This window comes from Cyanistes caeruleus, chromosome 21 (assembly GCF_971803275.1).
Source record: "Cyanistes caeruleus chromosome 21, bCyaCae1.hap1.1, whole genome shotgun sequence".
Taxonomy (NCBI): Eukaryota; Metazoa; Chordata; class Aves; order Passeriformes; family Paridae; genus Cyanistes; species Cyanistes caeruleus.
In genome coordinates, this window is record NC_141721.1 from 7,083,213 (window position 1) to 7,110,713 (window position 27,501).

The following is a 27,501-nucleotide window of genomic DNA, read 5'->3' on the forward strand; positions in this document are numbered from 1 at the left end:
TACAGTCTGAGGGAGTAATTTTCAAATAATTGCTTTAACTTGGGGTAAGAGTCATTGGCTCCACACTGAGTTAATAAAGGGCTGCTGGAAGCTGTGGCTGCAAACCCACAGTTGTGTTTCTCTGCTGCTCTTCCACAGGAGATGCTGAGCACAAGCCATACATCTGTGGGGACGCAGACTCTGCCTCCACAGTGCTGGATGGCTCTGAAGACTACCTCATTCTGGCCTGTGATGGCTTCTACGACACAGTCAACCCCGATGAGGCAGTCAAAGTGGTGGCTGACCATCTGAAGGAAAATAACGGTGACAGCAGCATGGTAGCACATAAATTGGTGGCATCTGCTCGGGATGCCGGCTCCAGCGACAACATCACCGTCATCGTGGTGTTTCTCAGGGACATGAATGCGGCGGTCGCGGTCAGCGAGGAATCGGACTGGACAGAGAACTCTTTCCAAGGTGGTCAAGAAGACAACGGGGAAGACAAGGAGAACCATGGAGACTGCAAACGGCCGTGGCCCCAGCACCAGTGCTCAGCACCTGCAGATTTAGGCTATGAAGGACGAGTGGACTCCTTCACTGACAGAACTAGCTTAAGCATAGGGTCCAGCGTTAACCCCATGGATGATCAAGGCTATTTAGACCTGACAAAAACAGAAACTAGTACACCTCAGAGTGCCAAATGTCTGCCACCAGTCCAAGCGTTTAGTCCTGGCATACCAAAGAGTGCGGGTTCGATCAGCAGCTCCCCGGTGAAGAGCGAGTCCCCGGAGCTCAGCGTGTCCTCGGGCTGCGGCCGGAGCGATCGCAGCGAGGACGGGCAGGATGCCGCCCCTCTGAGTTCGGGTGCTGCAGGGCAGGGCATCTACAGGGTCAGGGGTTTGTCCCCCGTCTTCTTGGGGCTGGAAGATGAACTGTTCAAATCCTTGGGAAAACGAGCTGCGTTCCCTCATTTCCGGATCTGCAACGGGAAGAGGCGGCGAGGAGCCAGGCTCAAACCAAAGTTTCACACGCTGCTCTGGGCTCACGAGCCTTCCCAGGGAGAAGGATCCGGCCTGGCCTTCCCTGCCCGGGGCCGCAGGAGCAGGAGGGCATTGGCCCGACCCTCCCCGTGGCGGAGGCTGCCCAGCCACGGCTCTTACAGCGAGTGTTTGATGCGAAGACAAAGTCATTGTATACCAGACCCACACCTTCATCAATGCTGTAAAATGTAACCACTCCCTCGTGTTCCCCCTGTCAGACTCCCAAAGTAGACATTCCCAAAATAAAACTGGCATCATCAGAAAGCGAATAAGAGGTGGGCATTTCCGAACTGTACTCCAGTCCCCTGCCAAGCTCAACCCCTGTGTAAATAGATCTAGGAATTAACCAATGTAGTTGTTTCAATCTCTAACAAAGTTTGGTGGTGGTGCCACCCCCAGCAATGCCGCAGCCGCCCGACCACCCGCACACACGAGTGTCCAGCCACATCCAGCAGGGAGAGCCCAGCAGCCGCTGCACGTGGACAGACAACGCCAGGGCACGGTCCCTAAACACGCAGAAGGTTGCACCTGCCTGAGAAATGTCTGTGGAGCAATACTCAAGGAACGATCTGGGTTAGAACTGCCAAATACTTTCAGAGCGGGGGGAAGTTTCCATAGAGTCGAGGTGTGGGGGTTTTCTTTGGGGTTTTGTTTTTCTTTTCGTGTTCTGCTTTCTGTTTATTCCAGGTGAGCGTTAAGATGAATTAGAAAACTACATCCACTTTTGCAGGTAGACGACTAAAAGCCATACAGGGTTTACCAGGTACCTTAGGAATGGACACACTAAGCTCCTGCTGCTCTGGTCTCAGACTCCCATCGAGGTACAGACTCATAATTTACTTTTTTTTTTTTTTTTTCATGTAATATAAAATGCAGAGTATGAAGAAAACTTTTCTTGCAGTTTTAAAAAGAAAAAATTTCCTATGGCTGGAGGTGCAGTGTAGGGAATTTCGTATCTTTCTGGTGCTTTTAGTGGCATTTTTCTCATTTCTCAGTTTAGGAAATTGTTCTCAATGAGTTGAACATGATTGTGCTTAATGCTTTGAGCCAACCTCTTCCCACCTTAACTTCATCTCAGGTCTTAAAGAACCCAACCCGTGGAGGTGTCCAGTCCCACCCTGTGTCCCCGCACAGATCAGGAGCTGTTGGATGAGCTGTGTGGTTCTGGTGAGGATTCCCAGGTGGCAAAGGCAGCATTTCACATCCAGTGGCAGCAGGAAGGATGCAGCAGCACGGCTGCCACGGGGTGTGCTCAGGGTGTGTAGGGATGGATGCCGCAGCAATCCAAAGGGGATGGAAATGCCGAGGAGGCAGCAGAGCAGGGGCTGCGCTGCGGCTTCAGCGGAGAGGGCGGAATTCAGTGCCTGGGCAGGGCTCTGCTCCGGCTCCCCAGGCTCCAGGAGGGCCAGGGAGGAACTCAGCTGCCCTTCTTTGCATAAGCAGCGGCCACCAGCCCCTCCCAGCTCCCGAGGTGAGGTCACACCCTTAGGGGAGCCGCTAATTGGGACGTGAATAAGCGGCCGATTCCCATCAGCTCCACTAAGTCCAGATCCCGTTCCTACCTTGTTACAGCGATGCATTGGGAGGAGTATGAATAAATTAAGTCTTCATAGGCACTTAGTGAACAATTCATATCATTTTAGCAGTAACAATAGCAGTATTAGTGTTTAGCTAGGATTTGCAAAGTATTTTAATATTAAGTAGTCAAGAAAATGATTCAACACGGCGAGATGGCGAGGCTTGAATTCTGCCAATTTCCGCTGCTTCTCTCTTTGATGCACTATTTTAAAAGCAATCTGATGAACAGCAAAAGGCTTTGTGAGCAACCAGGAGTTGGAGTGTGGCTTTAGATTCCTTTGATCTTTTTCAAACTTTGTTTTAATCTTATGGGATCATTGGCTCTTATCTGCCATCTTATTCTGCCTTAGCTGTTGTCAACGTTCTCTTTAGCTGCAGCTTCTGTTCCAAGTCAGATTTACCGAGGAAATTTGAGAAACCATGAAATGGTAAAATATGCAACTCTGGGGCATCTCTGCGGTGCCTTTGTTTTAAATTATTCACAGTAATAATGACTCACTGAAAGTCCATCTTTAGCTGTCATGTTCCAGAGAGAAAGGTGGTGTAAGTGCAATTCTTGATGTGAGTAAATTAGAATGCAAACCCATCACGGATGATAAAACTTCTTCCCAGTCTGCAGGAGCAGTTGAAGAGCACTGGACTGCATGTGTGCTGTTTTGGGAAGGATCTAGCTTTTTTAGGTGTGGATTCATAAATGGTAATTCTGCGACTCATCCCATTTATCTTGCTAGGAGAAAAAAAAAAAAAATCCACCATCATAGTTGCAGTGTGGTCAGGTAAAACCATTGTATAGATAGAGCAAGTGTTCATTTCTTCACTAACTGCATATTTATAGAGTAGATAGGAACCATTTGTAAGGTAAGTCCTTTAAAGTTCTATAATATTAAAAGTAGTGGTTATTGGTCTGATTATGCTGCTCTTGATTCTACACACTAGACAAAAAGCAGTGCTTGTGAAATGCAGTGTTTTCTCTTAATGCCACTGGTGATAGGAAGTAGTTCCTTCAGTTCAAACTCCTGTGCCCTTATCTGCTGCTTGCTGACGTAAGCAATAATCCCTCTCTAACGGTATCTAAGTGTTCTGTATCTCGTACCTTGATCGTCTATCTGGTGACAGTGTAAAATATTAGGCTAATAGAGAAGTATCTCATTGTATTTATTAACTGTTGATACTGAGATTCAGTCTGTGACCTGTGTTTTGTATTTTTATCGTGTATCTTAGTGGTGGTGAAAATTTGTACAACAAATCTTTCCAATAAAGAGCTGAAGTATCCCTTTTCCGCGTTCACACAACCCCGCATCCCTCTCGGTCGACGTGGTGACCGTGGTTGCAGAACCAGGAGGTGGCAGTGACAACATGACTTTAGTTTTGTTCTGTTTCAGTTGTGGTGGTTTTGAGGAAGGGGCTCAGGGCTGGTTTGCCTGGAGCCGCTCAAAACTCGCTCGTAAGCTCTTCACTGTGAGCGCCGTGGGGCTCCCGTGCCAGGAGGGGCCGCGGTGCTTTTCCAACCCTGAGGAATGTGTGCGGTGCAGAGAGCAGAATAGCACCAGAGCAGGGAGCTCTTCACCCATTTTCCATTTGCACTAGAGGTGGGTGGAAACGCACGTGTGGAACTTTTCCTTACCTAGAAGTGCCATCCATTGTCCTTGTGAGTGAAAACCGTTCCGTAGCTGAGCTGAGCGCGGTGGCGCCGCGGCGCTGGAGGACAATGTCCAAGCAGACTTTAACTTACACCACGTTTCTGGTGGTGCATCATCCTAGAAACTCCGCCTGTTTTTGGAGCACTGTGTGTCAGTTGTCCCATGGGCAGATGAGGCACGAGGAGTTGTGTGCATAGACATGGCTGCTGTAGTTCAGGTCCGCTCTCTCCTCACCAAATCCTCCCCACCCCAAGATTCTGCGGGAATAAAGCAAAATGAGAAAGATTGGTCTAAATTAGGGGCTGTTTTAGCACAATTTCACTCAGCACTTAGTCACATAAACAAAGCCATCCAAGGGGATACTGCAGCTTTGTTCATGTCTGTAATTTAGGGCAATCTTTCTTTAATTCACATCCTCTTTGCGACAGGAACAAAACTTCCTACCCTCGTATCATGTGCAATAATAAGGAAGCATTAACATGACCTCGGGCTCCGATGTCCGCGCCCCTCCCCAGCCCTGGCACAGCCCTTGCCAGCATTAAAGCTAAAGACAAACAACCCCCACCTGTCAGGGTCTCGTACAACCCTTGTGTCGTGTCCGGTTTTTCCTCTCCTTCCCTCTGAAGACACCTCGGGACGAGAACAGGGGAGGTGGCTGAGCTCACCCTGAGTGCTGCTGCTCGTGGCCAGCCAGGCACGGTCTCAGCTCCTGGGTGCTCCTGCTGACCTTTCTGTAGCACCTTGTTCATGAAACATGTTCTTGATGAAGTGAATAAATTCAAGCTTAATCATGTACAAGCGTTGGGACTTCTCCATTTTAGAGTTTCGTTCTAACCATGTATTAGTCATGCATATTTTATTTATGAAAGCTGTTTATACAGGAAAAACTGTTGAAATTTTACCAATATCTTAATAAAACAGTAATTTAAACCACACTCCAGCTAGTCTGGTTATTGAAGAGCTAACAAAGGCAGCAAGCAGCTGTGCCTTTAGTGTGGTGAAAGGGGGTTTCCTTTGTGGGATATGGAACTGGAGTTACTCTGTTGAGCTCTGGCTTCCATGTGGCTGCTCAGGGCCCATTGTGGCCAAAAGGGATGGGGCTGTTATGGCACAGCCCAAGGAGATCAGTGTCTTCCAAGCCCCTTTATCCCCCCCTGCTCTTTCCAAACCAGCTCTGAATAAGCTTCCATAAAAGGTGAGCAAAGCAACAGCTCCTCTCTCACCCCTCCAACAGCTGGGCACCAGCTCCAGAGCAGCCCCTGGGTCTCAGTGGTCATTTCCTTCAGCATGGGCCTCGCAGAGTAAAGCAGAGCTCCCCGACCCCGGTAACTGAGCTGTGTGCAGGGATCACCACAGCCCCAAACACTCACAAGGCACCTCCAGGACCTGGGCCTGGCCCTGGCCCCCTCCAGGCTCAGCACTGGCACAGGATCTGCTCCCTCTGCAGCTGAGTAACAAAGCTGCTTGGGGGAAAACCCCACATCCTTCTCCATTCCTGCTTGAATCAAGGAGATCTAAGCACTTGGTGTAGCTTCTACAAATAGAATCCCGAAGGGATTTAAGTGCTTTTCACTGAATAATTAAGGAAGAAAGTGACAGGTGGATGGCAGGAAAAAGTCCCTCCATGCACAGACTGGTGTTGCAGCAAGTGGAGCTGACTCCACCGTTTTACTTATCCACACACAAAACACCTAAAATTCAGATTTCAACATTCATTTTATTAACAAAGTGCAAACAGTTTTAAACTAGGAGTTGTAGAGCACATTCACACGGACGCAGGCACACGAGGACAACACCAGGCAGGTACTGACAGGGCTCATGCTTTGTCACTAACCAGGCATCAGCTCTCAGAGGAGCTTCACAAGGACTTTAGCAGCTCAAAATGCAATGAACGAAGAGTTTGGCAATGGGTGTGGTTGGTCCACGTCACCAACTGGGGAAAACAATTGGAGTGGTGGCTGTTTTCCCCCAGCTCTGGAGCCACCCCAGCATTCCAAAGGACAGTCACACACTCGTGCTCATTCCAGCGACACAGCAGGACAGGACTCAGCACCTTCCCCACAACTCCTCAGAGCAGCTGAGGCTGGTGGAGCAGCAGTGCCACCCCTCAGTGCCAGGCCTGCACTGTGCCCGGGGGCAGGGCTGAGACAACGGCAGAAGAACCACACTGGCCAGAGCAGAGGGCACACAGCCATGGGCAGCAGCCTCAGGCTCAGCTCCAGAGAATGCACACACCTCTCCCAGGGATGCAGCCGTGGGTCTTCAGGCCTCGAGCCCGTGCTCTACCTGCTCCAAACAAAGTTTGCACTGAAAACTCCCCTGCTGGAGCAGTTTTAAAGCTTCAAACAAACACAACCTCTCAAGATAAAATTTTATGCCAGCTATTTCAACCCAGTCAGTTCTGGAATCATTCAGAGCTTAGCCCTCCCTCCCTCCTTCCCAGACTGCCTCACAGGCACAGGGAGCTCAGGATCCTGGCACAGGGTGAGCAGTGGCTCTGGGGCTGCAGCTCCTGGAGCAGCACAGGGAAGGTGCAGCCCCAAGGAGACTCTTCCCAGTTACCTGGTGCTGTCATCTCCAGGGACAAAGCTGAGATCATCAGCACTGGTCTGATCCCCATCTGGTAACACCGAGGAGTGCTCTGAGGGTGAAAACAACACCAGCAAAGCACAGTCACCCTCACACAGTGAGCACACAGTGAGCACACAGGGAATGCTCCCTCCCTTCCCTTCACTCAGGCCAAACTTCACCCCCCCACCCTGGCCTCACAGCTTTAATCCATTGGATTGGAAGGGAAAGCTTAACCTGAGGACTTTCTGAAGCTCCACTGAACTGCTGGAAGCACATTCCTGCCAATTAAGATGCAAATCCATGTCTAAGGCAGTGGTTACCTCCCTGGAATTAGCCTACTTACAGTGCCAGTCCTGGCACACAGGGAGTTCCAATTGGGAACTGGAGCTCTGGGTTTTCCAGCCCTTCCCAGAAGACTCACCTAAACTGACTTCTCAAGGCTAGCAGGAGTTTCCCTCTCCTGTTTTGAGCTATTTTAATTGGGATCCCAGGAGAAGAGTTCCAAATCTTACTGGCACTTGGAGCTTTAACACCTCCACATCCCCCCCCCCCAGGGATCAGTATCCGAGGAGCTCTGGGAAGACTGGGAATGTTTGGGAAGAGGGGCTCCATCAGCTCTACCTTCACTGGAGGGCTGGACAGAGAAGGCCTGGTTGAACACCTCTGAGGGAGAGGTGGCATCTTCCTGCTCCTCGTTTTCCGTGTCACATTCGATGTCACTGTCACTGCTCATCCCTGGCAGGAGGTGAAGGACGTGCTTCTGACACACCCCAGCTGCAAGAGAAACCAGAGACAGCCAGGGCAAAATGATGGCAGTGGGATCTGCACAGCTGAAATATCTGACTTTGTCCATGGGAGAGTTCCTGCCAGCTCTTGGGACCTGGTATCAGGAGAACAGAGGGAAGGAACACTTTCCAAGCACTCAGGGGTCTGACAGAGCACTGGGCACCAGCCCTCAACACAGCTGGGTTTGTCCTGTGTGTCACCAGCTGAGCTGCTCAGTCAACAACTGGGACAGGAAGTAAAAGTTGCTTTTCTGGGAGCTAAAAGGCAGCACAACCCGTGGGGCAGGTGAACCTACCAGGCAGCAATAGGGCATTTGAGTCTCACAAGACTCCAAAGCAGAACCAGAGCTGCTGGTAACTCCAGGTGATGACCTTGGGTATGCACTGGGCAGCCAGAACTCTCCATGGACAACACAAAGCCTGCTTGGCTCTGCTTTTTAAAGGCTGATACTCATTGCTAAGAAAAAGCAAAGTGAGGGGCCAATTCTACTGCAGTTTTTCCTCTGAAGGGAAAAAAAATTGTAATATTTGCTTCCTGGGGTTTTTAACAATGAAGTATTTCAGTTTCTAAAGCGTTTTCCTATTGGGCTCCCTGCTCTGAGAGCAGAACTGCAGGAGCACATCACGATCACGCTGCAGTGACTAAGAGCAGAAATTCAGTTTTGTCACTGAGAGACCTTCTGTAAATGCCAACTCCCACACAATATTGCACACTGCAGCTCGAGATGGATGCTGGCACCTTAATATAGGCTTTGCGCTACAATCCAGTCATTGAAATTCAAATTAGTGCAGGGGTGGAAGGCAGGAGAGTTTTAGCAAGATAAGAAAAACTCTATGTGGACTTTCATAAGGGAAAAAAAAGCAGTGGTATTTTTTTCCAGCATGGAAAGGATGCAGGAAGGGAGGGGGAAAACTTTCCTTTAAATCTCTAAGGAAACTGGATTATGCACCACAACACTCAGCACGAAGGAAGGGCTGGAGAGGTTCTTGTGTGGCTGTGCAGAAAGTTACCCCAGGGGGCTGTCCCTGAAGGCAGCAGAATTACCAGCAAGGTCACTGGCTACTATTTTAATTAGACATGAAATTCTTCTCAAGGCCACTCCACAGAACAGCAGAGCAAAGTCCTGGAGCTGTCTCAAGGCACAAAAAGCAGCTGCTTGTCCAGAGAGCGATGGCCCCACGTGCCAGCCCCGATCCTGCCCCGACAGCAGCCACACAGAGATTTTCTGTCCTCACTCAGATTTATTCTCCAGCAGCCACCTTACAGCAAAGTTCAACAGCCATGGAAGCAGCTTTTGGGGGTGGTTTTCTCTTCTTCCCTGCTCCAGAGGCGGAGCAGCAGCACCTGGAGCGTGGCCACGCTGCACCTGCCCCCCACAAGATCCAATTTACCTTCCTCTGGTCCTGCAGAGGCACCTTCAGAGCCCATCCCCTGCAGCTCCCCAGGCTCAGAGCTGCTCTCCAGACCACCAGACTGGGCTCCTTCCGTCCGACATCCCTTGGAGTTTGAACTTGGGAAAGAATTTAGGAGAAATACAAAACCCCACGTTAGAAATTCAACCTTAACTCAGTTGTGGAAACAAAGCCTTCTAGTGCCACTTTGAGTTTTACTCCTTGTTTAAGTCTCCTGCATTCCCACTTAAACTTCCAGCTTTTTTTAACATTTTAATATTTCTAAATCAATCAAAAAACCTTGAAAAGTTTCAGTATTTTCTTAAAAAGGTGACGCTACTTATTTAGAAAAAAAAACCCCTGAAAACTCCATTGCCCTTTGTTTAGGTGGCCAACAGAGAACTATCATGAAACAGCTGAAAAATTGAGCTAGAGTGAAAAACATCACCTTAAATGAGGAAATCAAAAGTGATTAAATTTCAGTTAGAAGGTATTTTTGCATATTCAGTTAGAGGGTATTTGTACTGAACAGTAGGAAAGCAGATCTGGGCTGCCTTTCAATTCCAAGTGTCAGACTCCAGCCAGAGCTGATCACAGTAAGAGAAAAATGGAAAAAAAAAATAAATAAAAAAGACAACTTGTAGCCTAGTTATAAACCCAAAATTTGCTGTCCAGAGGGAACAGCAGCAACCAAGTAAACTTCAAAGTAATTTCTCTTTCACGCTACAAGCACCTGGTTTTAGGAGATTGTGGGGTTTTTGTAGATCAAGGGAAGGTGGGGGAAAGAGATAAGAGGAAAAATGAAGAAACCCTTACCCCAGAGCACCAACTTTTCTGTTCTTCTCTACAACAGCCAAGCCATTCAAGCCAGAAGCTCCCACCTCAGAGTCTGATCCCTCACAGGGTCTCTCCTCCTGCTTTGGCAATGCCTCGGCAGCCCCAGGGCCGGCCAGGGCCCGAGCATGGGGCCGAGCACTCAGCTTGGAGCTCCCCAGGCCTCCTGAACAGGGAGAGCACAAATGAGATCCATGGGATCCTCCCCTCCTTCTCTGAATGTTGGAGGGGACCAAAACACCAATTTCTGTGTCAGGGGTTTCCTTGTGCTTGCACTAAAGGAAGGGCATTGTCCAACTCGGGAGCAGCACTACCAAAAAATTCTTACTGGAGTTTCCTCGAGTTACCTCTAAGCCAAATCACAATTTAAACCTGGCTCAGTGCTGTTTAATCCTGAATTTTCACTGTCAATCTCACTCCTGACGTATTTGCTGAGAACACAACACATGTATTTATGTTCTGCTCAGGGAACGTGAGGTGCTGCCTCCCAGCTCAGCTACCAGAGGTACAGTAACTCATCGGCTCGGAGAAAGGATCCATGCAGATTTAAGGGAAACTCCAGCTGCCAAATGAAGGACTCACTGAAAAGCTTTTGTACAAGAGATGCCAATTCCATCCCCCCACAGGTGCCCGTGGCCCAGGTACCCTCAGCAGAGTGGCTGTCCCCCTTCAGGCGCAGGTTCCCGTCCGCGCCGTCCATGGCTCTCCTCAGGGACAGGCTCCCGGCAGCTCCCGAGCGCAGGGGCTTGGCTGAGGCACTTTTCTTACTGGCAGCTGCAAGAAAGTGTAAAAATGTGACAAGTGTTCAGTCAAAGCACTGCTGCACCCTGGCTTTATGCTTGTTGTGAGTGAAGCTCCACATTATTCTCATTGTTCATTAACTCCCAGTCCTGTACAAAATCCTTCCACACCTTCCTGTCAGAGGCCTGGGCTGCACAGGTCGTGTTCACTTCCTTACACTGAAACCTCCTCCAGAAAGCTTCACACACATTCCTTCAGCCAGCATGAGATTTTAAATGAGACAAACCCAAATCCTGGCTTACTTGCATTTCAGATTCCAGCAAGTCTGGACTGCTGGAATTTGTTCCCTGCAACAGCCTCGAGTTCCCAGATGGGCCTGGTGCAGAGAAGCCCAGGGAGTGACCAGCTCCCACCAGCCCGACACTGGGTTAAACCTCAGGACACTGGCACTGCATTGGGTTTGGCAGTGCCTGTGGAGTTTTTGTGTTTTACAGAGAAGCACTGAAATCAGTTTCAGCAACATAAGGGCAGGGCAGGTTTACATTTCTGACCTCCCAGCTGAACCCAAGCATGAGGAACTGCCTGGGGACATGAACCACCTGTAAGGGTGATTAAATCCCCCCTTCTCCGTGCACTTACAATTCCTTATGTAACAGCTGGTGACTGAAGACTTGGTCAGCAGCTCCATCCCTATTTCCTGCAGTTTGCTGCAGCTGTCAGTGCCACAGGCAGCCAGGGCCCCCTGCTCGATGGAGAAGAAGCTGGGCTGTCCCTCCCCTGAGCCAGCATTGCTGCTCCTCACTTCAGACAGCTGGTTCTTCACATCAGACATTTTGCTCCGAACTTCTGCCATCTGGGTTTTGAGTCTTTTCAGCATCTTCAGGTCTGGGGGCACCCTCCACATGGCCTGGTGCCTCCGCTGGTCTCGATCCTTCAGGGAATAGGATGAAGCTTTGCCAAAGGAAAAGGCAGAGAACACAGCAGGTAAGGAAAACCATTCTCAACTAAATATGGATACATAAGAATTGTACCTTTTGTCCTGCTGTAGAAGTGAGGGACACACATTCTGTCCCAGCACAGCACCCCACTGAGGCTGCAGGCACTGCCAAGCTGCTGGGACAGCGGGATTTTGTTCCCAGTCATGGAAAAAGGTCCCCAGTCCTGCTCACTGGGAAAAGCCAGGCTCCCAGTACTGCTGCAGGAATCCTGGTGACACCTGAGCTACCACCTTGCCAGCCAGGCTGGCAGCTCATGTCAACCTGCTTTTATAAAACTTGTTGACTTTGTGTATAAGATTCTCAGACCACCAATATCTCATAAAACAGAGAACACAAAAGGAATCTGCAGCTGAAGAAGGAATTCCCTTAAGTACCTCACAGCAGAAGACCAGGTTGAGCAGCCAATGCCTGAATAAGCCTCTGTGTTGCTCAGCTGGAATTAGATCAACCTGGATCTCTCTGAAGTGTTACAAATTCTGTGTTTCTCTGCAAATTCAGCTGTTCCAAACTGTAAAGTCAAGTGGCTCTTAGAAACCTTCATGTCAGGAGGTGAGGTCTGTCAAACTCCAAATGGAACAGCAGCTTTGTCTTCACTGACCAAGTTCAATTTGACTGGGAACAGTCAAATCCCAAGGGAAGCTCCACAGAACAGGTGATTTTGGCTGTGTGTTCAGTAGCTAAAGATTCACACAGCCCAGCACAACAGGAGAGCTTCACCCTGCTTGAGTGGCACAGCACAAAGTGCAGTGCCCTCTCCTCAGCTCCTTTTGTCCAGGCCTTTTTCCAAAAGCAAAACAGAACTGGGACTCACAGTTTGTGTCCTGTTCCTTTTTTTTTTTCACTTCTAGAAGTGACTTCCATTTTTGGAAATATGGATTAGATTCACTGAAAATTCATGGCTGTTTATGTAACTCCATTTAAAAAGCTAATGACAAAGGAACAAAGAGTTTGACCCAGCTTTTAAATTCAATGCCACCAATGGCACTGCCACAGCAAACCCAAGCATCACTTGTAGCACAGGGACATTTATATTTCTCCTTCTGTTCTAGAAAGTCACCAAATGGTTGTTGGCCAGCAGCTCAAATAAGTGTCAATCATAACAAAATTCAATCAAACCTCAGTAATAAATTTAATTTCTCACTACCAGAGGAACAAGCAACCTCCATGAAGAGCCAGGGGTGCCAAAGCTGCTGCTGCTGCACATGCAGTTAATTGGTATTTTTGGGTCAAGGGTTCCAACTGAACCACAAACACTCCTCAGTTATTTAAATACCATCATTATTTTTGGCTCCTGACATTTTGATCCATTCCTTTTTTTTTTTTTTCCTCCCTTTCCCAGCCCTTACAAGCACTCACATTTTTTTAGCTTTAATGGCCTCTAAATTCCAGGATTTATTTTTTTGGTTTGCACCATGCTCCAAGTACTCCCAGCCACTCCAGCTGTGCGCAGGGAGCAGTGGAGCTGCTGCCTCAGCACAGAATTGTGTGTTGTGTTGGTTTCCAGTGCCAACCCCTGCAGAAAAGGGGCTTTTCAGTCATCCCCCTGCATTTCTGGGCGGAATTAAACCATCAGGCACATGGTGCAGTTACCTCTGCTCTGCAGAAGAGAGGGAGGAGGACGTGGCTGAAGGCCCCAGAGGTTTTCCATGCCATTTCTGTCTTTTAGGTCCAACAAGTGGATTAAAATGAGGGGATCTATATCCAGCAAACTGCTGCTGGCTGTGGAGCCCAGGGCGCTGGCTCCCCGCCGCGAGGCTCTCCCACTGGCACTGCTGTAGCTGTGGCTGGTACCTGAGCAGGAGAGACACAAAGGTGGGAGTGTGGGACACAGGGATGCTTAATCCCCTGGGGAAAACAAAAAGAGTTATACAAGTAGATTAGGAATGAACTGATCCCATGAAAATTAAGGAGACAACGGTATTTTGTGGATTTTTGGATGCTGAAAGCAATCAGATGTGCTTCTAATTAAAGAGTAAGATAAAATCAGCTGGAAAGGGGAAAGACCTTCACTTCATACCTTTTATAAAAAAATCTCTTGATGAACAGATTTGTTAACAAAACAATACAAAGATCAGAGTTACTCAAAAGGAGTAAGGAGACAAACACGTCCCTCCCTGAACTCCAGACTTTGAAACAGGGAATTCTGTCTTTCAAGAACCAACAGACTTGTACAGCAGCACAAATACCACTTCTGGTATTTTTGTCCTAAATAAATATACTTAGATTCCATAACATATCTCTATATTCCATATAGATATACATTTCTTTCAGAATCTTGTGGCTAATTAGGGCTGTGATCATCTCCAGGCTGCAAAAAACCCCCCAACACCTTACTGTGTTGCATTTAAATGTACTGTGAGTATGCTTTACTTCATTCCCTCCACATTCTTCGGGTTTTGAAGTGCACTAGACCCCAAAGTGAATGTGTTACCCACTCAGAGGTCACACTGACATCAGTAAAAATTCCTTATTGGTCTCCTATTGATTGGAACACAAGGAATTTCAGGGGCACAAAGCTGCTCTCCAAACTTTGACATCATTTTTAAACCAGCACATTCGGATGATTCCCCCTCTTTTTTTTTTTTATTGAACCAATGAAGTGTTTCTGCTACACTGCAATAATCAGTACAAACCACATGATGCAGCAGTTCCCAAAATAGAACTGCCTGCAGAACACGCAGCTTGGCATTGCTTCCAAGAGAAGCAGGGGAAGGAATCCAGCAGAGTTTTGCTTTTATGGGAATTCTGGTGTTGTTTTTCATACCTGATGCTCCAGGAGTAGCAGCAGCTGCTGCATCCTCCATTAGATCTCCATCTTCCAGCTCCATAGTACTGCTGTATTCCACATCATTCTCTCCAGACCTTCAGGGATGGTCAGGGTGGGAAAAGGAGAATACAACTGTTAGCTTTCCTGAGGTCTTGTTAAATGTTATGGCACAAACCTCAAAACACAGCATAAAGCGCTGTAAATTGTATTTCCTGCATTCTAACCTACTCAAACTGAACAAAGGAAGTGTAGTAATTAAATTACTGTCTCGTTAACCAAGAGGCCAAAAGTGCCATATGTATCCAGACTGCAAAATGTGATGCTGCAAACTCCTGTGTTTATAAGTGTAGCAGCACAGTCTCACGTTTTAATTAAGATTTCAGGATTTGACATCAGCTCTGCTCAGCCTTGAATTTCCTAATTTAGGTACCTGTCCTCATCATCACTCTCCTACTACTACAACACTTCCCAGGAGCAGACCTCTACTCTGTTACAGCGCTGAGACAGATTCCTTAATAGTGTTTTGGGAAAGAACCTTCACAGATTATCACTTGTCAAAGACAGAATGCAGCACTAACGTAAATAAAGAGATCAGAAAGACACTAATTAGCTGACCAAAAATTCAATGTTTAGCACTAACTCTATGAGTTCGTGTTGTTCCCAGTATAGGAACCACCTCTCAAATCACACTGGAATCCCACACACCCCAGCAAATTACTCAGTTTCCACTGGAATTAGGATGATTACCCTGGGTACAGGATGATCTGAAAGGCATTTTTAGTTACTTACATAGTTTCTTCATCAATGTCATTTTCTTCAGTGTTACTGGTTGCTGTTGAACTTGCTGAAGAGCTGCTGCCATCAAGGTGGTTCACCTCATCTTCTCCAGCAAGATCAATATCCAGGTCGCCATCTGAGAGCTCCTGCTGCAGGAAAAACAGGAGGTTTTTGATATAGAAACATTCAGTAGCACCTTGATGCATCCCCAAAAGCTATGAACAGACACCCTCTGTCCCCTGTGTCACTATCACACTGCAGTGAGGAGGCTTTCAAAGCACATTAAAGGCTGGGAACAAACACAAGTCATATTTTTCAGCTGCAACTTGGAGACTTTTTGTGGTGGAATCTTTTAGCTCAGTTCTGGAACATCTCTCTGGAGTCGTCTCTCACTCACTGCTCTCAAGTGTGTCATCTCCTATTTCCATAGCAAGGATAATAAACCTCATTTACAATTCACAAGTTCCCCTGTTTCTATTGCTACTTTATCAAAGAAAGTTACACATAAACAGAGGCAGGAAAACGAGAATTCCTACATTAAAGTCTTCCTGCTGGGTCTTCTCTTCCTCCTCCTCCTTGTTCTCCCGTGCTAATCCTGGAGCAGTGAAATTCTCAAGCAGTGCTTCAATGCTTTGTCCAGGTTTCTTTGCTCTTGTCTCTGAGCCCTCATCATTCTGGGGACTGAGGTGAGTGTCTGGAGGGGAAACCCCTCGGGATTTCTGAGTCCTGGACAGTTCAATCGCGAGCCTCTAAAAGATGACAAAAGAGAGAGAAGACAACAATGGAGCAGCAGCATCAAACTAAGCACCTTTGTTGATTTGCAGGTATACTCTAACAGGTGATTTTACATTCACAAACATCCCACTTACTTCTTTCAGGTTATTTATCTGCTGGATGTAACTTGTCTGAGCAGCTTCCAGTTGAGCAATGTACCAGTGTTGATCTCGGCACTTCTGGAAGAAGGTTGGTGAGCGCACTTGGAACCTTCAAAGGAATGTTTGAAAAGAGGTTTTTTTGAGCGAGTTTATTTGGTTTAAGGTTTGTTGTTAAATGTCCCTCCCATTCATCCAAAAAGCCCTGAAGAAAAACCTTAAAACCTGAAATCTAGTGGTGAAATAAACTTAACAGATAGCAGGTCCTTGTGGACTCAGGTGTTCTGAACACCCTGACTGGCCACAGTGAGCTCTGTAGGGGGGACTCCTGGTTCCCAAAGTTCTCCAATGCTCACTACAACTGTTTTTAAAGAGGGGAAGAAAGCACCTTTTTCCTTTGATTCTGGTAGCTGCAGGTCTCTAACCCTTATTAATGCCAGGAGCATAAACTCCTCAAAGAATGATAGACTTAAAATATTCCACAACTCTCTTTGGCACATCTCTTTCTTTAAAGCTGCTGAGGGTGAAAGCCACTTAGAACAAAACACTTCACCAATATTTTAAATTCAACTGGTTAATTATTCCCTATTTCAGCAGTAGATTTGTGATGATCCTTGGAAAGGAGAGCAGGAAGCCCCACCTGAGGATGACGGTGTCGTTCTGCCGGTTCAGGTAGCCCTCGTTGGCCAGCAGGTCCAGGCGGAAGAATCGGTTGTACCCCCAACATTCCCCAACTTCAAAATCAGAGGCAAATTCCCGGATGATGTTTTTGGTGGGATCATTGGTGGACTGGTGAACCATTTCTACACGGTATTCATACCTGGCCAGGGAAAAGTCACAGGGATTTGGACCAACAGATGTCAGAATTTCTGAATGGGTCAGGTTTACGAGCTGCACTTCCCCACCCAAGTGAATGGCTGAGTCAGGCTTAAAATTTTACTGAACACTTAAACAAATAGTGAAAAATTATTGAGAGCAGGAAGAGGGAGTAGAGTGAACTCCAGGGCTGAACTACCACAAAGACAGCTACCACAGCTTCCTTTTTAACTCAAGAAAGCCACAGAGTAGCAACTTTAAAATATTATCTCTGTGCCTGATTCAAAGCTCAATGGACAACAAAAATCTCACCATTCTTTTTCAAAGGGCTTTGCATTGTTTGATAGAAAAACCCCAACATCTGTTCTTACTGCAGCTTTGCTTACTTGGATGTCTCTGGCAATCCAGCAGACAGCTCCAGGAACACTGACAGGTAGTAGCCCCGAACTACTCCATTTCCATCCTTGAAATAAAATTGAGAAATTGATTAAAAATAGAAAGGAAAAAAATCAGGAAAATTTTAAAAAAACAAAACCATTTGATACAGAAGACTTAGAAAAGTTTAGGAAACAGCTTCAATCAACATTGGATTTGCAGAAGGAATCTACTTTGGATGTTACAGTTGTGATTTTTAGTCTGCAGTGACCTCCTACTGTAACATGAATCAACAAGCAGCACATTCACAGTGTAGCATTGGTATCTCAGATATAAATCTCAAGACAAAGCTTTAATTACTCTATTAACACTTTAGGTATTTGATTAAGTGGAAGTCTGAATAGACAAACACTTACTGTATCAGAAAAACATTATTTTAGGTTAAACATTAGTTCTGAAATATTTTACATACAGTCACATTTCAAAGCTACTCAATTTTTGAGAAAAGAGCAATAATTTGTTCAGAAAAAAAAATCCCATGCAACATGAAAAGTTAGGGCAGTTAACTGAGAAACAATATTAGAGTCACCAGAAGTCAAAAAAAGATACAGCAAAACCTCCATCACACTCACCTGAATCAAGGATGAAGAATGGCTCAACTTGAATCCTCCAGCTTGAAGAAACATTTCAACTTACCATTGAAAAAATAAATTTTAATGCCTTCTGACAGCACAGCTCAGGTAGCTAACCCTGAATTTACAATACTCTGGAAACTTCCACACAGTTCCACCTCTGCACTGCAATAATACAGCTCTGGGCATCCATGGGCTTAACTTATGAAGCCTATTCTCCAAGGATGCCACAAAAATCACTAAGACAGAGCTAGTGCTCCACCATCAAACTCCTCCTTCTCACACAGCTGCAGGAGCAGCACTGACCAGAGCAGGGAATGTGGAAAGATCCCAGCTTGGGGTCAACATTCCAACATGGACAAAGTTTCAGAAACTGGAATATTCAGCCCACTCAAGGGACATAGCAAAATACTCATTTTAATGTTCTGTTTGAGAGCTGGATGTAGAGTTAACAACAAAAGCTTGGTCCTCCTCCCACCTTCCCCAGTAAGTATGACTCAAACAGAGTAAATCACTCTATACCTCAGTTCTGTAAGGAACATCTGCAAAAATCCTTGAGACATTAAAATATCCATCAAAGTTTCTCTGCCATATTAGTAGGACCCATCTTTAATTGCTTTTAAATTAACCAAACCATACTGAGCAAGTTCTCACTGGAGATCTGGAGGCAGAGGGAATTCTCCAATGATTGGTGATCAACTCATTATAACGTTCTTTTCCTACAGCTTTTCATATACAGCATGAGGCACACTGATGATTCCTTACTGGAAAGCCTGGGAATGAGCTGAGATGGGATAACAACTCCACTTGAAGACATAACTCACCGGGTAAACTTTTAATCTCCAGCACAGTCCTGACACCTGCAGGGGAGGGCTGTACACAGGATCTGCTCGCTGGCGCAAGGTACTGGTGAGAGAGGAAGGAAAATATTTGGTCCTGGGACAAAGCAAAACCCTCATGGAACCATGAGCTGCACAGAGAATATAATGGAAAATAATTGTTCACCCAGTAAACAAGAGATTTTTAATGGAATTCCCATAGTTCAGTCCACATCTCACAGTTTTCTGTAGAGATTGTTCTGTGTTTTAAATAACACTTCTCATGTACGGAAGGAACAGAAGGATGGTGCCAATATTCACAGTAATTTAAGATATTCTTACCTGAAGTTTTCCAAGACAAATGTAGTTGAGTCATAGGCTGGAACCAATTCACTGTGGGGGAAAAGAATAAATACATTACACTTGATTAACATGGCATTAAAAATCCCAACTTTTGCAATCTGTAGAAGAATTTTAGATGATTTAGGTCACCAGAGCCACTGAAATTGACCAGGACTAGACTGGATTACTCCAGTATAATTCCATTTATAAGCCTCCTTAGGAGGCAATACCTTGGTGCCATTGATAAACAAACATTTAGAGTTAAAGCAGGACACAGCCAAACCAATTTTTGCTGAGGAATTCTTGAGACTTTTCTGACTTTCTATTTTTTGGAGACATTTTTTCAGCACAGGCTCTCTCAGAACCCAGCACAAACAGCATTCTCCTGATGAAGAATTGTGCTATGAAGTGATTTTGGCTGTATATTCTGAATTAAGGTGACCTGCAGAGGCATCTCATGAGAGCCTGGCAATTATATACTGAATGACCCAATAATAAGAGATAAAAGGACGAATCAGTAAACTATGTGTAAAAGAGAAGAAAAAATTGCGAGCTGGAACCCACTGTCCTGACTCCCCAGCAGGGACTACAAAATAAACCCTGCTGGGACAGAAAAGCCTACTTGCAGCACAGGTTACTACAAGGAGTAAGTTAAGAGAAAACTCTCCTCTCAGGTACTTTAAACATATTTTTAAACACTGAACAAACAGAACAGACGTGCAATACTCACCTTGTGAAGTCTGGGGGGACAGGAGTGGTGACAAATGAGGCCATGGGCTTCCGATGGACCTGCTGGAACATCATCAGGATCTCTGAACTTTTGGATATCAGCTCACTCTTGCTGCAGGACCGTAACTATGTGGGGAAAAAAGAAGGAAAAAAATCCTTAGCTCAGTAAAAATCAGAGGTTTTATCCACTTTTGCTTTAGAACAACGGAATTGCATGTTTGTCACAGCTTCAGAAAGCTTACCCACAATACAATGTCAAAATGGAGCTTGGAGGTTTTGGGTTATTTTGTTTTCTGGAATTCCATAATGGAAATTACAACAGCCACTATGTGTTCCCTTAGATTAAACTAACTTATATAGACCTGGATAATTCTGTATATTGCCATTAATCCCTGTAGTAATTTTTCAAGCAACACAACACCTTTGAGTACTTCTAGAAGACACATTTCTTTTTAAGAAGAAATTGTGCAACCTAAGGCTATGTCAATGAAAATATATCCTCCAGAAATATCCATCAATTAATATTTTTAAAATAAAAAAGTAAGAAATAAAGATCCCTCCTCAGCTGGCCTATCTACACAACATTTAATCTCTTTTCATAATTACCTGATGTTCTACTTCTTGAAGCAGGGTTTCCAGAAGTTCAGTTTCTTGAGTAAGTGATGTCTTTTGACCTGTTTAAAGAAAAGATGTTAAAATACCCCAAAAACACATACTCACTGTTTCTTAAGAAAGTGTATTTTCTTTTTTTTTTTTTTTTGCTTCCACTTGGAAGCTGCCCCAGAACATACTAAGGTAAAAGATTTCTAAATGTACCAAGGTTGATTGAGAAAGTATTTGAAAAGCAAGTCTACATTTTTAATTAGAGCTGTACTGAAGAACTTATTTGAGGTTAAGTAACAAAACACTGTGTCCCAGAAATGGCAGGTTTTTTGTTTTGGGGTGCTTTTTTGGACAAGAAGAAAAGCAGTTTTGACTCTTACCTAGACAAGCCCCTCTCATATTAAAATTACACTAGAAGGAGTAACTTACACAGATGTATTTTCAAACTTTCAAAATTAGAAAGGTGCACTTCTTGACCAACATAAATTATGAAGTGAAAGTACTTTAGTTGAAAGGTGCTAAATAATTTCCAGCTAGATGGGAATGTTTTCCAAGTTATTATATAGGAGTTTTTAACAGAATATAATCAGGTTATGTCAAATTTAAAACTTATCAGAGTAACTACATCATTAACCAAATGTTCAGCTTTGCTGGCAGTGAACTTGCTCAACGCCACAGTATGGAAGGAGTCAGGCTCCCAGGGAAACAGCGTTCCTCAGTGGATTTACACATTGTTAATAAATTGCTCTTCCTCCTCAGGGAGGCCAATACCCACCCATCAGAGTGATGAGCTTGTTCTTGAGCTGGGTGTCCAGGCGGGCGATCATCATCTCCACGGCGTTGCGGATCTCCCGCACGCGCTCGTCCTTGGCGCTGCGCACGGCCTCCACGTTCCGCTCCTGCGTGGCCAGGAGAAACAGGGACAAAAACCTTCACACAGCTGCATTTCCCACTCACTCACACCTTGGCTCCATTCTCTCACATCCCAGAAAGGCTTAAGTGTCCCTAAATCCCCTGAGAGGGAAAACAGCAGCGCTGTTTTTGATGAGCTGAATTCCTGGAGTAGCGGGAATTTCACTGGATCCCTCAGAGTGCCCAAAAGTTAACTGGGAAGCTGAGCTGACCACACAGGGATTTGTCATGTGGAGATTCTTTAGTAGCAGACCTGTAAATGCAGCTGCCAGTTTCTCTTCTGCAATTTCAGCACAGAAAAGTTCTTTGTGGTAACGAGAATAACGTGATAAAACCAGAAAAGTTTTGTGGTAATGGATAAAACCAGTATCCTTCTCCCTGGCAGGGGAAAGCCACAAACTCTCAGCATTTTATCACCACACTTGTGTTTATGAAAGTCACATCTGGGCTGGAGAAGAGCAAATCTATCAGTGCATGTGGCAAAAAGCACCTGAACAACGGGCAAAAATCATACAGAAACTCACCCCAAAAATTCCTGATTTTATGTGCACAAAGAGTACACATCATAAATGTAACAGCAAACAAAAGTAATCCTTCCTGGGATACAAGAAACTGCATCAAATTGCTGGAATTCCCACTGAAACTGCCCAAGCTGAATGTGTCAATATTTGGATTTTTGACCTGTTTACCCCACAGGGGAGAAAAAGGTGGTGCACACACAAATCTCCAACTGGTGAGTTGCTCATCCTGCAGCCTCAAATACATTTACAGTTTATTATCCTAATAAAAGGAAAATAAGCTGCTATAATAAAGCATTTTTGTACTTTTTTAGTATGACAGAATGCACTTTAAGTGTTGACAAAAATATATCTTTCCAAGAAGTGTTCAACTCCAGCTTTTAAACAGCACACCCCAAAGGAAAAATTCTGTTACCTAACTCTAAACCAGAATTGAGAATATTTTGATCTTTCCACATTGTAGAAAAAGAGTGAAATGAAAAAAAAAAAAAGGTCTCTCTATGGGATAATCTCACCACCTTCCAACAGGTACTACTTCCACTTCCCACTTTATCCTTTGCCACTGGAATACTACAGGAAAACTTTCTTACCACTTCCTGTACCAAACTGATCAATTCCATGAGTCTTCTCCTCAGCTTTCCCACTTCTTCATTTACTTTTGTGACGTGCTGCTCGTAGATTTCTGCCAGTGGTTTAAAAGTATGTCCTCCATGCTGTTCAAAGAGAGAAAGGGGGAGGAGGAGGAGGAGGTGAATAACAGAGCATCTCTTTTCCACTTTATTCCACTCCTATTAAATTCCTGAAAGAGAAGGGAAGAAAGCCTACGAGTGTATCACTCATTCTGGACAAGTTCCAAAGCAGATTGTATGTAGGAAGTCAGTCTTTCACTTCCCTTTGTAAGAAGTCATGAGTTTGGCTTTCATTCCATCAAAGCTTCCTGTCAGGAGTTATTTGGAGTCTCAAGAGTCCTCCAAAAATAAACTGCTTCATTCATTGTGCAATCCTTTACCAAATCAAATATTGATACAAGGTTTATTTTTATCATTATTATTATTAAAACACCTTCCCAATCAAAGGCAGCACACTGTTAACCACTTACATTCCAAACAGCAACAGCTGTTCTCCTTGAAATACCTGACTGGATGGATAAACACTGATGAATTTAATAGCTTTGGGGATTAGAGACCAGGACAATTAGACAACAAGTGTTATCTATGTTTTCTAAACAAGGCTTCTTCCTTTGCCCACAAAACTCTCCCCCACCACACAGAATTTGTCCAAAACATCATGAAGGTTATAACAAGGAATGTAATTCTGACCTGCTTTTGGCAAAAATTCAATTTCCTCCTCTAATTATGAACAGAAAGGATTGTGTTTCACAAGCAGTGTTACTAAATAATAAATGCACCTAAAAAGTGCAATATTTGCATGGCAATCCAACAGCCACAGCAGTTTCACAGCATTTCTAGTTCTTCAAAACCACTGTCAAACACAAAGTTTGAAGTCCCTCACATCATGTGCATTCCAGCAAGTTTCCCTTACCATTCCTCCCCAAAGTGCACACTGGTGGCAGATACACTTCTTGCAGGTCCAGCAGAAAACACTGAGCTTCTCATGATGGTTTTCACACCTTAAACCAAAAAATACACATATCACCCACAGAAAATTGCTATGAATTTTCTACAAACTCAGTTTGGCATTTTCACTTGTTTTGCTACACAATCCTGCAACTAAAGCACAAAACATCTTTTTCAAGAAGAATAATTACATACAGTAAAAACCTTTTGTAAGACAAATGCTGCTTTTAGTATTCTCTCCAGAAGCACTTCACAGATACAGAGAGTACATTACTAAAATTAGCTCCTATAATCCAAACCACAGAACACTTGATACAAAGAGCACTCCATTTACTTGTCCTTTTCATTCTCTTCATGCTTTGTGAGGCTGCAGAGCTGAAGTGTGTCCAGCTGCTGTGTGACCTCCTCTGCCCAGCGACAGTTGACAAGCTCTCGGAGCTGCAGGGGGGCTCTGCAAGAAGGATGGCACAGTTAGAGCAGGAATTTGGCTCCAGGAGCTAAAGGAGAAGCCCTGAAGTGAGTTCAGTTCAATTCTACATTACCAGAAGAGTCACAGGTAAAAAAGAGCAGAAAGTGGACTAGTTATTCCAAGAGAAAAAAAAAAAAAAAAGAGTAATTTTGCTCATTTGGGAAGAGGTGGGAACTGAATACAGAATGGCTGCACAGGCACATCACATGAATTACAGGCATAAAAAATGGACACTTTCACCATGAAAACTGAAGCTCCTGGGCTGTGACTTTTGAGAGAAGAATATAAAGAGGAATTCCTCAGTTACTCCTATTACACCAGCTATGTGCACAGCAGTGCTACGTGGGAAGAACAAAGATCCTGCCTAGACTACATTTTAGAATAAGTATTATACCAGGGCCAATTTTTATAGAAACAGCAGGCAGGTCTCAAAAAAATCAAGCTTATAAATTTAGTGCAACCTGCACTGAAAAAGAGATTGATCATGACAGGACAATGCACTCAATTCCTGATATTAAAAATACCTTACCTACAATGAGGGCACTGAGCTCTTTGTTCGGTCAGCCAACGCTGTGATGGAAAAAGGAAAAACCTCTTTAAACAGACTGGAATGAAAGAACTGCAGGCAAATACATTCTATCATTAATTAGGTGTTACTTATTTTTATTACAGCTTTCCTATATTTTTTTCCTTTTTAAACAAATTTTCAATTTAATTGTTCAACCACTTAGTCACAGAAGAACCTGCTATTTGTGTCTTAGTAAGAAGCAACCACTTGTCTTTAGATGTCAGAGATGCTTCAGTTAAAATTATACAAAGAATTCTGAGGTACCAAATATTGCATTAGAAACCACCCACCTGGCAGATTCCCAGAGTCTTAGACTAAAGAACATGTTTCAATAAAGGAAAGAAAAAGACACCACAAGCATCTTCTAATTAGTCTTCAATGTAATTTATTTCTTCCTCTTGGGTTATTTTTAGACAAATTAAATACCTGAAGTTCAATGATCAAATCCACAAGGACCCTGTGAGTGTTTCTCTTCCAGAAAGCTCCAGGGACAAACAGCTGAGCAAAGAACTTCACCTGCCCACTACAACTCACAAGTGTAAAAGCTCAGCAGTTGATGGGTTTATATTTGTCAGCTCTCTACTACATTTAAAGAGTCTCATGAATAATCTCTCACCACCCAGCAACAATATGTCATCTAAAATCCTTAATATGCAGCACGAATCCTTCACCTACAGCTCTTGTCAGAGCTTCCAGAGCGAAGGATGAATGTCTGTTCCAATTTCTGGAAATACTACGGGAGGTCTGGAAACCTCAGCTGAACCTTTTGCTGCTAAAGCAACACAAAACAGCATCTGGATTTGGAACTGGAGTGTGATACGCTGGGAACCATTGCCTCAACAAAGGAATGAGGAGTCAGGTGCTGCCTCGGACTCCCCTGAGAAGGATTTAGCTCCACCTGATCACACCACACCAGCCTGACAAGCATTATAAAACACCTCAGGAGGTGATGCTGTGACCTTCCCAGATGCAAAGTCAGCATTTGATTTCTGTCCCAACTTTTCTCTTCTGTACAGGCATCACCAACTCTCAGGAGAAGCTAAAGAAGGGATCATTGTGTGTCTCTTCCTTAAAGCAATTATTCCAGATGGTGCCTATAATTAGCACCACTGAAGGCAATGCACAGCTTGCCTACTTCTTCCTCAGGGGCGTTATAAAAGGTTCTGAAAGGGAAACTAAGGAAGGGAAAAAAAGGAATCCTTCGAACTCCAGAAAAAAAGAATGTTTTCATAAGCTCAGTCAGTTTTCAGTTCAAACCTTTGAAAGAATAGACTAAATCAAGCAAACTCACCCGGATACAGCTGAAACAGCAGAGCTTGGAGCAGTGAGGGCACAGGCGGGCATCCCGCAGCTTCTCCATACAAATAAAACATCGGAACACCTCAGCAATGCTCTGCAAAGGGGGATTAACACTATTGTTAAACATGCTTCAGACACATCAGGGCTGCACTTGTTTTCCAGGCACTGTGCCAGGGTTCAGTCCTGTTCCAAACACACCTCTGAGGGAGATACAACCCGGACATCACAAGTCTCCCCCTCAGCTTCTCCTACGCTGCACCAGGACCTGTGTTATATCACTATTCTCTTTCTTCAAGGAATAGTTTCTGTTTGTCTTATCTCTTTTGGAACAGGCCTTTCTGTAGCCAAGATACTCCTGTGTGTGCTCACAAGGGATTGAGCAGTTGCCAGAAGAAATGGTGTTGTACCTGCAGAGAGTGGACTGGCACTAAACTATTTCTAGATCATGGTAAGTGCACGTATGTGTAATACACAAGAGGTGCTGAATTGAAATGGGTATTTTTCTGACTTTTATAAGACTTTTATTCTTTTAAGGTCTCCCATTAGCACTAGCTCCATTATTTCCACACTTTCCCCCACCCCATTTAATCAACCTTGAGTGATAAAAACATTCCCCAAACGAGAAAGGTATTCTGAAAGTGGTGTTTGTTTTCCATATTGATAATTTTTAACTGATAAGGAAGTTTTACATCCTGTATCATACAGGAGTTATAATACTTCTGGTTACAACTATGGAACTTCCTTCGGGTGGAATAAATTTTTTGCCCACAGCATTAAGATTGTGAATCAGCACAAAAGCAAGACATCTTCAATTGATGGATACCACAGTATCTCCCACACATTAACGTCTTCTTTAACGGTAGCAAGCCATTGAAACGCACCATATGCGTTTATGATAACCGCAGACAATTGCAGCCGGTCTTTTACATTGTTCCCCAGCCCGGCTGTGACACAGCCCCCGGCAGGTGTTGGAGCTGCCGGGTCACAGCCACTTCTGCCCCTTCACGGTGCGAAGGCGAGTTCCGTGTGTGCCAGGTCTCCATCCATCCAATCCCCGGATCCATCCACCTCCGGAACTGGCACCTGCGGCGCTCCGCCAGCTCATTTCCTACCCCCTCCCCACCTGCTGCCTGCCTGCCCACCCGAGCCAAGCCCCGCAGCGCCGCAGGCTGTTCCCAGCGCCAGGGCCGCCACCGTTCGGTACCGCTCGGCCTTTTCCCCGCCCCTCACACAGGGTACAGGGACCCTCCGAGGGGCTCCGGTAAAGCGGGGGGGGTGCGGAGGAGAAGCCGCCGCCGCCGCTGCCCCCTCACCGCCCTGAGGCAGCGCGCGCCGCCCGCCCGCCGCTCACCTCCACGCTCTGTTCGTCCATGGCTGCGGCTCCGCCAGCGGCGTGAGGAGGGACGGCTGTCCCCGGCCTCCCTGTCCGTGCCCGCGGGTGAGGAGCGGAGGCTCCGGGAGCGGGGTTCCGAGGGCCGGGCTCCACGCTCCAGCCCCGCGCACCCGCCGGGCCGTGACCGCGGCAGCGCGGCCGCCCCGCCCCGGCCGCGCCGCGCATGCGCGGGGCCGCCCACAGGGGGCGTGGCCGCGCGGGGGAGCGCGCGGGAGGAGCGGCAGCGCCTGAGGCGGGCTGGTGGAGAGAGCTTTTGGCACTCGGATTTTCCTCTATTTTCCTTTACTTTTCTTTTTTTTCTTTATTATTTTTCTTTATTCTTCCTTACCGGCGAGGTTGCAGGAGCGGAGATGGGTTTCCGCACCCCGCTGACAGCTAGTTTCAGTTATTACAGCCAGCGTTCACCAATAAATATTTAACGCTGCTTATGGTAGTGGCACAGCAAGGATTGAGTCCTTTATCAGAAGATCAATGTG

General features: G+C 45.5%; 2 protein-coding genes across 6 annotated transcripts in view; one reads left to right on the forward strand and one right to left on the reverse strand.

Moving 5' to 3' along the window:
- The window catches only part of PPM1E (protein phosphatase, Mg2+/Mn2+ dependent 1E), a 60,606-nt gene extending 55,434 nt beyond the window's left edge, over positions 1-5,172 (forward strand). Inside the window, exons 7-9 of one of the 3 annotated variants that reach the window (XR_015278567.1) lie at positions 139-1,592; positions 1,750-1,840; positions 2,098-5,172. Coding sequence is in view for 1 of the 3 variants with exons in the window: in XM_086859785.1 (XP_086715911.1) it covers positions 139-1,211 (1,073 nt within the window). In the remaining 2 variants the exon portion in view is untranslated. Of the gene's footprint in view, positions 1-138 lie in introns of all 3 variants that reach the window. The other 2 variants (XR_015278566.1, XM_086859785.1) reach the window with 2 other exon arrangements.
- A 762-nt stretch (positions 5,173-5,934) lies between these two features.
- Positions 5,935-27,192, reverse strand: TRIM37 (tripartite motif containing 37). Of its 3 annotated transcripts, none has more exons than XM_086859784.1 (25): positions 26,984-27,132; positions 25,625-25,726; positions 24,295-24,335; positions 23,631-23,747; positions 23,262-23,349; positions 22,310-22,432; positions 21,065-21,188; positions 20,293-20,360; positions 19,688-19,812; positions 18,958-19,008; positions 18,622-18,703; positions 17,177-17,253; positions 16,615-16,794; positions 15,972-16,086; positions 15,639-15,851; positions 15,115-15,248; positions 14,323-14,420; positions 13,149-13,349; positions 11,200-11,511; positions 10,465-10,593; positions 9,802-9,985; positions 8,986-9,104; positions 7,430-7,582; positions 6,800-6,878; positions 5,935-6,523 (listed from the first exon to the last, which is right to left on the reverse strand). In XM_086859784.1, exons 1-25 carry the CDS (start codon positions 27,002-27,004, stop codon positions 6,520-6,522), a joined length of 2,940 nt encoding a protein of 979 aa, XP_086715910.1. In that variant the 5' UTR covers positions 27,005-27,132; the 3' UTR covers positions 5,935-6,519. The 3 variants fall into 3 exon arrangements, with proteins under 3 accessions (XP_086715910.1, XP_086715909.1, XP_086715908.1); XM_086859783.1 differs by having other exon boundaries at positions 15,115-15,251; XM_086859782.1 differs by lacking the exon at positions 5,935-6,523 and having other exon boundaries at positions 6,796-6,878; positions 15,115-15,251; positions 26,984-27,192.
- Between the last annotated feature and the right edge of the window lie 309 nt (positions 27,193-27,501).

Bases quoted from the DNA above. Each gene is read 5' to 3' on its own strand.
- TRIM37 (XM_086859782.1), bottom strand. From the start codon at position 27,190: ATGCGCGGCGCGGCCGGGGCGGGGCGGCCGCGCTGCCGCGGTCACGGC. The intron at 19,009-19,687 runs GTGAGTATTGCA...TTTCCCCCACAG, and splicing joins GTCCCCCCAGACTTCACAAG to TGAATTGGTTCCAGCCTATG. The intron at 16,087-16,614 runs GTGGGGCTTCCT...ATTCCTTTGAAG, and splicing joins AACGACACCGTCATCCTCAG to GTTCCAAGTGCGCTCACCAA.